At 43.6% G+C, this 10,826-nt stretch overlaps 1 protein-coding gene across 1 annotated transcript in view; it reads right to left on the bottom strand.

Annotated features, from left to right (window-relative positions):
- The window catches only part of zbtb16a (zinc finger and BTB domain containing 16a), a 142,289-nt gene that overhangs the window by 5,597 nt on the left and 125,866 nt on the right, over positions 1-10,826 (bottom strand). The window contains exon 6 of the mRNA XM_083987118.1: positions 3,414-3,584. Coding sequence (XP_083843244.1) covers positions 3,414-3,584 — 171 coding nt within the window. The remainder of the gene's footprint in view (positions 1-3,413; positions 3,585-10,826) is intronic.

Below are 10,826 nucleotides of genomic sequence, written 5' to 3'. Positions count from 1 at the left end.
ATGTCCTGCTATTTAATCAAATGTGCAACCACTGAATGTGGCTGCTGAGACTGTGCAGAAAATGTTTTAATGTTCAGTGTCTACTATCCTTAAGAGAAGAGTCAAACAAACCAAAGACAATTCGACCGTGTTCGCAAACACATCCAGGTCCTACATTTTTCAACAGAGCTCCCTCTTGACCTTAAAAACACAAAACCAAAAAAGGGTCTCAATGGCACCGTGTTCCCAGATCTCAGCATTCACTTGGCTACGTTTGATCTAGGGATGCAAATTATCGAGTAATTCATTAATCGATAGTTGATAGACCTTATCGATCGATGATCGATTAATTGATAAGCGGCGATTTTCCTGATAACCTAAATTTAAGGGGAAAATTTAAGATCAACATTCCTTATGGACTTTACACTAGTATTTGTTAATTTATTTTAAGAGCACAGCACAATGAAAATGTTTAAGTTGCACGTTATTGGGACAGAGAGCTCTGAGGTTGAAGTCCTATCATAATGAGATGAGATGAGAGACACCGCTGCGTTTCCATTACAGATTTTCGCAAAATAAAAGCGATATTTCTGAAACTTCGAAAAAGTGCAATTGCCAATTGCGGGTGTTTCCATTGAAAGGTATTTTGCGAATGAGCCTTAATGCGTCTTGCGTTTCTATGGTGACGGCACAGCGATCTCAGCTGCCAACAGCTGTTGCTGTTATTGTTATTAACATTGACAAAAACAGCGCTTGATTGCTGAAAGGCAAAGCCCGTGTGGCGCTGGCAGCGGCCACAGATAAGGGCGCACTCACACTACTAGGGCCAGTTATTCCGTACCGCGCTGAAGCCCGAATGCCCCCCCCCCCCTCTCTCTCCCCCGCTGGCCCGCACTCACATCACCTCAAACCCAAGCTGATCAAGCACGGTTTCCTCCGTTGATACAGAGGGATTATTTGCTTACCAACACGGCGGATGTGCGCTTTAACCTGACTGCAGAAAGAACGGAGCCTTTTAACACCAGCGGTGATGAGGCGCTGACAACAATATAGGTGGTTGTGTCCACACACCCGTACTGGTTTATGTGACTTAAGGGGACATGTCGGCGCAGGAGGGAGTGGAAGTGTGGATGTGAGCCAAATTTCCTTCAAACATGCACGGAAAAGGGGAATGATAGGAAAGGTTTTTCTAATTTAATGAGAAACAATGCCCAGGTCAGCAATGCATGACAATAAACATGTGGTTCATTTGTCCCCTCAAGTTACATAAATAAACCAACACAGCGTGGACACACGCGCTGTTCTCCACGGCACCGCAACGAGCGCTTTTTTTTTCTTTTCTTTTTTTTTAAATTAAGCTCCGGTAGCGACCGGCTATACTACGGAAGGATACTGTAAACCAGCGCAGATCCGGTGTGTTTATCAAAGCTTGGTCGCCGTGCTGAGGCACCAGGTCGGTTTGAGCTGCGTTCAGGCTGCATTACAACTCCTCAGGCAGCTCCGTGTCGGCGGCTTTTTGACTCGTTACTCACTGGTCGTCTGTGTGTTAGCGATGGTAGCCTACAGCCTGAGTCCCGTATAGCTGCAACAGGTGTTGTTGTCTCTTTTCACCTCCTCTCCCTCTCTCCCTTGTGAGCTGCAGTGCGCTGCACAGAGATCCGCTACATTATGTCGGCTTTGCTTGTTTACATTTCACAGTAAAACTCCCATTGGAAAGGAACGATTAATTGCAAGTAATTTAATTTAATCGATTAAATTCTTATCGACAATTAATCGATAGTCGATTAATTGTTTGCATCCCTAGTTTGATCGTATCATAATTACCTGTGGAAATCGAGTTGTACATGAACCAGATCTTTTGTCTAACTGTGTGAAATGAAATGAAAACACCCTCAAATCTAGGTCTCAATGGAAACAGGAATATGTGATGTTTAAATACCTGGCATTTCTTTTATATACCACGTCTAATCAACTAATCTCTGGTACATTACACATTACACAGCTCCTGCCACAAAGGACTCCTGAAGGTGTCATAAATCAAAGTGCAACGCTGCTTTCTTGCTGTGGGGGCTGCTATATTCAAGAGGCACATTTCAATTCAGCAACAGCAGCCAACCTAAATGTGCTAATGATTTGAGCGATGGCAGGGAATAATCCACCGGCGCTCAAGCCGGCAGACGCAAATTAGACATGTAAATGCTGACCTTTACCAATGGCATTTGAAATGAGCTGTCGGAAGTGATCTGGCCCGCCGCTCGCTGTCACCTTTCGGCTGGAGCTTCACACACGTGTGCGCTGGCAAAACAAGTGGCTTTGTGCCTCTGCCGCTCTGTCTGTCTGTTCTTTCTGACGCCCTGGTTAACCTTGACCTCCGTGGTGGGGCGGGGTCACGGCGCCATTTAGCCAATAAGCATAAATACAGTGTTCCCGGGTCGCCATGTGTTCCTCTGCAGCGGCGTGGACACTTGCTTGATGCTTGATGATATTGATAACCAGACTGTAAACTGGGTCGCCTCAAATAACCAGCTAATAATGAATTGCGAATGGGCCCCAGGTATTGATCCGCCATTGGCATTTAGGATGTGTGGAGAGAAGGGGGCGGGGAGGTTAGGCTGCCAATGTCGATGATTCATCAAGCAGCTGCCTTTTGTGTGAGGTGGCCTTTGACTGTGAGCTTGTCACTTGCTCTTGTTATCTGCTGTTGCTCTCCAGCTTAACGCAAAGCCCCCCTCCCCCACATAAAAGGTGAAAGGGTGGACGGGGGGGGGAGCCAATTATTGGACAGGCTGCCTTGATAGTGTGGCTTAACAGCTGGCTTATTGAATGGGAGATGGGAGGGTGCTGCTATGTGTGTGTGTGTGTGTGTCAGAGAAAAAGAGATGGTGAGGAAGCACAAAGCCTTGGCGGCGTGCCATCCTGGTGAGCACTCGTGGTATCCTTTCTCAGTCTGGTACGTTGCATGCACTTGTTCTCCAGGGCACCCAGCTTATCACTGTGTCAACATCTTTATGGGGCTCTAAATATACTGGGATCAATACAAAGTCTTCTGAGACATTCATCTACTGTATCACAGCAACAGAGATATTCATCTGGTCTGGTCTGTGCCTTGCAGCTTGGATTTCCTACATCAGAGTCCTTTAACTATCTCCATATGCTACACCAATATGTTTCAACACTGCGTTATTATGAGGGGCAATGAGATATAATGTTACACTCATATCAAATTATGAGATGTAGGAGAATGGGATGACATCTCACCGCTACAGTTTCCCAGTGTTCACATTACTCATGAATAGTGCCTTACTGATACTGCGGTGGGAAGGGAACCAATATTAGGATCTTTTTAAGACATATTACATGTAATATCTGCGACTGTCGAACAAGACGTTCTGGGCTGACGTCTTTGTCAGTTGGACTAACTTTGATCACAGTACCTGTGTGCACACGGTAGTGGGTTTCCAGCTGGTGTTTGAGGCTGAACTTCTTCCCACAGCCGTTACATTCATAGGGCTTCTCCCCGGTGTGGATACGTTTGTGGCCCTTCAGCGTGCTCTCATCGCGGAAGCAGCTCCCGCAGAACTCGCATTCATATGGATGATCCCCCACTGAAAAGTGACAAGAAATGGTAAGAGTTCACATCATCTGTTGAGAAAAGGCAGAGAACTACAAAAACAGACGACAGACCAGAAACACACAGTGTACTTTTATAACAAATAAGAGGACTATTGATGAAACTTAACATTTATACATTGATAACACAGTGATACCTGTAAAGAGCCACATTACTGAATGTGTTGTTTTGTGATTTTGGTGAGTTTATGCACAATACCAGAACAGCAGATAAGTGGTTACCCACTTAAAGGCTTTAACACAAGCAGACAAATGCATGCCTTCTTTTGTCTTTCTCCACAAATCACCTGCACTGTTGTTTTGCTTTGTGTAAAGCCTTAAATAATTGTAGCCTGTCATGGCTGTTCACTGGCCATGAGATGTATTATTGACCATGCAGTCCCAGTCTCACAACGCACTAATGGATAACCTGAGTGATGTGGCAAACCTACAATAATGAGCCAAGTTTGTCATTGTGGAATTTATTACCCTTTGATATATGTGTGATTTGAATCCAACAAATCACAAGCACGCCATTTCCCCCTCCTCTTCTCATACAAGATGGCTGTCCATGCAGGAATATTGAGGAAGAGTCGGAGGACTGATGTTGTTTCATGTAGTTAATTTTCATCAAACTCTCTAAATGAACAGTTCACGCTGAAGGAGACATCATTCATCTTTCTGAATGGCCAACTGTTGCTGCACTGCATCACCTTGCATTCAGCTTCAACAGACACAGAGCTGCAGGTTTGGAAGTGTAAAAGTGTCAATTTGTCTTTGGTCTGTGTCACATCAGCCCTTGCTTCAATGAACCATGAATACCATCTTTCTTTAGTTATAGCTGCTTGAACTTAAACTTAAAGCCGATGCCGTAACAACAGGGTCTTCAGATCTGAGTTATTTCTCGTTATGCCACTTTTGAGTCAATGTGATGTCATGTTTTCTGCTTATTTTGAGAACATATCAAGATGTGTCCACAGACATGGGGGAAAGGTGTTCAGCACTCTATTTGATGGGTGATAAAATAAAATACAGGCCTAAAAGGGTTATGAGATGACTGAATGTCAACAGTTATGTCCTCAGTATTGTTGGCATTTTGGTAAGTTGGTAAATTTACTTAGTTTAGAAAAGTGGTAACAGCCAGAATAACAGCTTTACCAGTATTTATTTACTGCTAGCCCACTGTATGCTTCTATTAATGGCTCCTCTGTCTAATCCTTTCACACTGGGTGAATGTATTCACACTTTTAATTTACCGAGAACCACACTCTCATTCTGAGACATTAGACTTATTTTAGACACTGGTGTGGCTATGCTTGTACAGTATGTGTGAGTTGGGGAAATGGAAATGACAACAGGCACCATAGCGTGCTTCTCAGGCTGCCTGAACAGGTCCCTACAGGGCAGCTGTAATGGATATTCAGATGTCAATGATCAGGGATATTATGATTTGCAAGAGGCTCTCACTAGCAGTCCAAAGACTAATTGTATTCCCACGTTTGATGAGGAGCTTCTCCTTGCATCATTTGTGCCCCCTGCTCCTCCCCTGTTACACTCTCCATCCAAGTAATGCTGTGGATATTTATTAATGTATTTCACTCCACTGCTGCAGGTTTAAGTCACCATCAATGACCTATGCCTTTCATTATCTGCCTGTCCGAGCAGCAACGTGCCAGGGAATAAATTGCATTTCTCGTTATGTGCTTCAGCCGCTGCCCCGCTGTTAAGAGACAATTTCACTTCCATCCTGGATATTTTATTTAACATTTTATGCCTGTACATACAGTATGCATGCACTCATTCGGTTTATTCAGGACAGACAGAAAGAGGGATGAAAGAGGAACAAGAGATGGATAGCCTTTAAATGCTGATTGCATTTTGGGTGTGCTTCACTTTCATGGAAGAAAACGTTTTCGATGCCTTGTGATGTTGGACGCCTTCCCATTAAAGAGAAGCTTTGATGGGGAAGGAGGGGTGAGGGTGTGGGGTGGGGGATAAAACTGAGACAGGGATGGAGCAGGAGATGTGGGTGTATATGGCGGCGGCGGTGGGGGCTGGGTAAAAATCAATAAAAGTGACAGTCTTTATTTGTCTGCATGAAGTTATCAGTGGCTCCCGCTGTAAGACATTGTGCTCTTTCTAGCGTTTCAACCACAGCAGAGATCACAATCCATCACGGCGCTCGGTGGGCTCGCACAACGCTGCAAGAATAATAATTGAGCTCAGATTCACCTGTCTTTAATTAGGGCCTCCGATCAGACCAGCGAGTGGGATGCTAATACACAGAGGAGGCCTGTGGAGGGTTATTTATGCTTAATGTCCTGTTGCTGAGCTTAACGTCTGCTGTTGGAAAACATCATCAAAAATCTTGAATTAGCAGGAAGCGGCTCGCTGCCTTTCCCTCGTGCAATACAAGGTTTTTTTTTTTACTTTAAATAGTACACCAGGGTTAGTGCACTGCATTTCATTTACTATAAAATATGTGCTCTTCACAATAGCAGTGACCATTTTCCTTTCATTGCAGAAGGAGATCGAAATCTGACACACAACCATCAAACCATACATTTAAAAAGGCCTCGAAATGGATATGATGTCTCTTTGTAGTGGTCATTCTTCACTTTCATTTTTACTTTATTGCTCACAATGTCCTTAAAGTAGGAGGCCGTTAAGTGATAACATGACACTTGAAATGTCTTTTTCAGTAGTTCTAAAGCTTATTAAACTCTACCTGTCAACCTACTGACAACTATGTACATTAAGTAAAGCATATAGATAATATAAAGGTATTACACTAATTTCCCATTACTTTCTGTTCCTTCACACAGTGAATATAATCTTATGTCCAGTACGAGCTGAGGCAGAAAAAGAACAGTCTGGTCTAAAATGCCAAGTGGCCGCTGTCCAGCTCCAGCAGGCTGTATGTGCCTGGGATGCATATCATGCATGTTTATCTGCTCTAACCACTCGGGGACGCCAAAGTGCAAAGTTGCACTGTCGAGCTTTAAATAAATCAGACACGATGCTATAATCACAACGTGAGGATGTAAAGGGCCAGACAGGACTTCATTTTGTCAGGGTATTCTCACGGGGGGCTGGAGGAATAATGGGGACATGTCCTCCGTCCATCCCAAATCTGCCACTACCACTTCCTTTCTCCGTCTGCCCTCCCTTTTCTTTCCTCTTTCCTCCCTTTCTTTTCCCATCTTCCCATATCATTCTCTGGTGTGACCACATGGCAGGGAGGCCACAGATGAGGACCCAGCACAGTGAGGTGGAACCACAGCATGTTTGGTGAGTGGACCCATGGGTGCCCCCAAGCATCACCACCTGCGTCTCCTGACCCCCCCCCTACACCCCCACCTCGAACCATCTCTACATTTACATACACCCCTTCACCCCCTCCTTATCACCTCCTTTGACACCCCAAAGGCCTGCCGAGGGTGCCTGTGCCCGTGGGCACCTGGGGCGTGTTCATTATATACGGTAAGAGGCTGTAAATCACCGAGCTCCATCACTGCCAGGACCAGAACTGGCTCATTCCCTCTCTCTCTCTGTCTCTCTCTCTCTAAATTCATTCTCTCTCTGTCTCTCTCTGTCTCTCTCTCTCTGGCTGTAGCACTATCAAATACAGCTGCGAACACAAAACACCCCGCCACAGCAGACAGCAAATTGGCTCCGAGTAAAAAAAAAAAAAAGAAAAAGAAAAAAAAACACACACAGACACTTACACACAGACAGTGCACAACAACAGAATATTAATGAAGGCCTGGTCTGTAAAGATGGAGTGTGTGTCTGTGTGTGTGGCGTTAGGGAAGGGGAATAGCGCAGCTGCCATGACTGCCACCATGTTAGTGTATGTTTGTGCATGTGTGCTTGAAGCTGTACTGTACATACGCGCAAAATAACCTTGTACAAAATAAAAAGGCAACACGGAGGTAAGTGTGTGTAATATCCTGGCATGTTAAGAGAAGGTGATGAAACTGCAGGTGGATGGCGAGAAATAAGAGGAGAGACTCGGGGAGGGAGAGATGGCAAGATTAAGATGCTGAAATAAACACCATTAAATCTGTTTTTTTTCTTCCCTCGTCCTAAATGGTGATCCAGTGTCAGAGCCGCACTAGCAAGGCTGCTTTCAAAAGATAAGCCAGCCGACAGGTAAAATGAAACACACATAATGAATGTCCATAAAAGTGCTTTTTGCTGGTCTCTGTTGTCAGATGATACAAAAGAACGGTGATTCAACCAATAACCAAGTATCTTGAAAGCTTTCTATGGCAGATGGGATGCCACACTATGTCCATTAAAATTAGGGGTGAATACTGGGAACTGAGATCTTGGTATTTACAAGGAATTCTCGCCAAAATTGACTTTGGGTTTCCTGGAAAAATACCTGTGGAAACTAGTGATTTGTATTCTGAAGACCACTGTATGCACCGCACCTTATTCATTAAACCTCATTAACGATAAAACACAACTTCACTAAAGTCCGACCTTGAAAGGCCATTGTTATGGTAAGACAAGTGAAACAACTGTGTTTTTCTCCCAATTACTTTTCGTGCTACACTGGCTTCTTAAAGTTCAGCTATAGGCGGTAATGAAGTGGAGAGTTAAATATGTCAACAATAACTTGGCTCATGATAAACCTTAATCACAAAATCAGACAAAGGAATGGCATTCAACAGGTGGAGCATTGGATGGACAAGACGACACATATAATACTACCATATTCCCAAACTACTAACCAACCATGTAAGGGTTTCCTTCCTGTCACTCAGGCCTCAGGTCAGCCTTATAAAGATGGTCATGCACTCCCATAAAACCACTCAGACATATTCTATTAAAACTGCTAAGTAGGGAGATTTTTGTTTTTACCTCAAGAGGCATTGAATATGTGTTGTTCTACTAAGAACACAAATATACCAAATATAACACATCATTCACCAAATGAAATAAAATCTAACTTAATTTCTAGAAATTTGTGGATTCATTTTCTGCAGAGCTGTATCTAATTAACCATGATCCACCACAAAGGCTGAGCTCATATATTTTCTTACCTAAAAGATAAAAGTTGATTCGTCATACAGAGGAAAATAAGAGAATGGATTGAAACATGTTAAGCCAACTATCTCATTCATCAGAACATTTTCTTAGCAGTTAATAGACACTAGGTGGTGTGAGATGTTTTATGATGACATGTGACATTTATCAGTGTCAGATCCCTCAAGGTGTTGGCATTCAAACTAAAATAGGTTAAACTATTGGTTCTCATTAGATCTTTGTCTTGGTCTTGCCATTACTATGCAGAAATCTATGCCTTTAAAGGAACCAAATGAAAATTACTCTGCTTCATTCCAGTTGTGGTTGTTTAAAGACATAATTTGTTTGCACACTACAATCTGTGTAAACAGCGTCCTCTTACTGTCCAGCCGTCATTCATAATGTAGATGAGAGAAGCTCTTAATTGATGAAAATGTCGATAGGCTCATCTGAGTCATCTTTAATTATCACTCTTTCCTCACAGCAATAAACCGTATGAGCAGCAGCTAGTGTGCATTGCGCATCTCAGACTACAGTGAAGCAGTGCTAACCTTTTGAGTGGTGGAGCTTGTTGGTGTTATTGTGCAGATTAAGTGGAAGATTCAACATGATTCAGGAATGTAAATGGTTCTGCCACTGTCTTGATTCGTGTGTTTCATCAATATCTGCCGGGTCAAATTAGTCAATGGTGACATCTTTTTCCATCAAGAAAACCTTCAATGTCATTCTTTGCTCTTCCTTTGGAATAAAGAAATTCTGATATAAGTGACCTTATGACAGTATCTGCTCCCACCTCTTGAGGAGCTGCCATTGTTGATAACAGTTGCCCCCCCCATTGTCACTCACACCTAAAACAGGCCTGTGGCTGCCAGTGCTTTATCCTTGTAAGACACTGATTAGTCTGAATCACTGTGGTTTGGTGAGTTGGAGTCTGATAAGATGGATTTTCATTTGTGAGTTCTCACTACCTCACAAGGTTAAAATTTGATGCCACTGAAAATAGGTGCGTATTATTAATACAGTTATTTGCATAAAATTTCATTTTTTTGGTTTGAATATCTTTATCATGGAAAATAACATAAGCATTTTAGTAGAATAATCCCTCTTTGACTTTATTGTGTCCTCCTCACTATTGAAAACAAGCCTGAATCTTTGTTATTGAGACTACATTTGCATTTCAAATGAATTAAGGAAAACTGAGTTCAGGTGCATGTAACATGTAACAGATGTCTACATTGGATGGACTTTGCTAGATGATGGGAATTCACACATCTGTATCAACAAGCACGGCTCCACACAGGTAGACTTATAAGACTGATTCTCTGAGGTGGATATGCTGTCTAGCTCTGTCTGTTTTTATACACTATTTTTGCCTTGTTACCCAGCAAAGTGTGAATGAGATTATTAACATCAAAGTGCAAATGTAGAGGAACGCCATGCCTCTATGTCTTTTTTTTTTTGGAGGGTAAATTAGGACCTATTTCGGGTGCAGATGATGGCTGTGTGAGTTGCTGACTTTATAATCCCCTGACAAAAGCTCCACATCATATTTAAACGATTGCTTTCACGGCTGGCTCATTGTGGTTTAACACACGCCCACAGCGGGATGAGGTTCAAAGTGGCACAAGGCTGCAAAGTCTCATCTGCAGCTCCAGAGACGGGCTGAGGTGACATTTGCGTTGCCCGGGTGGGCAGGTGGATCAGAGACGCCGCTCGTGTCCTCTCCAATGTCTGCTAGACGGAGCAGATGTGTGCATCGCTACTGTACAGGCGGCTCAAGCAGCTCTGTTCACCCCCACCCCCACCCCCGCCCCAAACCCCAGCCCGTACCACCATCACACACTAATGGTGTATTCGCCTGACTTGTAAATAGGGCCGACTGCTCTCATCTCACTGCCTTTCGTTTCAAATATTTATCCGTGAGCCGGTGAGCTAAATCGGCTCTGACAGTGAGACTGTTATTTAAGGTCGCAGACAGGCAGCTGGGAGAGAGAGAGGTTGGGGGGGAGGGAAGAAAAAAGCCTCCATCCCTCGCCAGCGAAATGGGATTCATTTCCATGTGTTCATATTCTGTCATGGTAGCGTTTTTTTTTTCACTCTGAAAAACCGCATCCGTCAGGCTACCTCTGCTCCCTTGCAACAATGTATTAGTATCCTGGCCTCGCCTCAGTGGAGAGCCGGCACAGAGAGAATTACTAGTG

Source organism: Trachurus trachurus (assembly GCF_905171665.1).
Source record: "Trachurus trachurus genome assembly, chromosome: 14".
Taxonomy (NCBI): Eukaryota; Metazoa; Chordata; class Actinopteri; order Carangiformes; family Carangidae; genus Trachurus; species Trachurus trachurus.
This window is presented reverse-complemented; position numbering and strand designations above follow the sequence as displayed.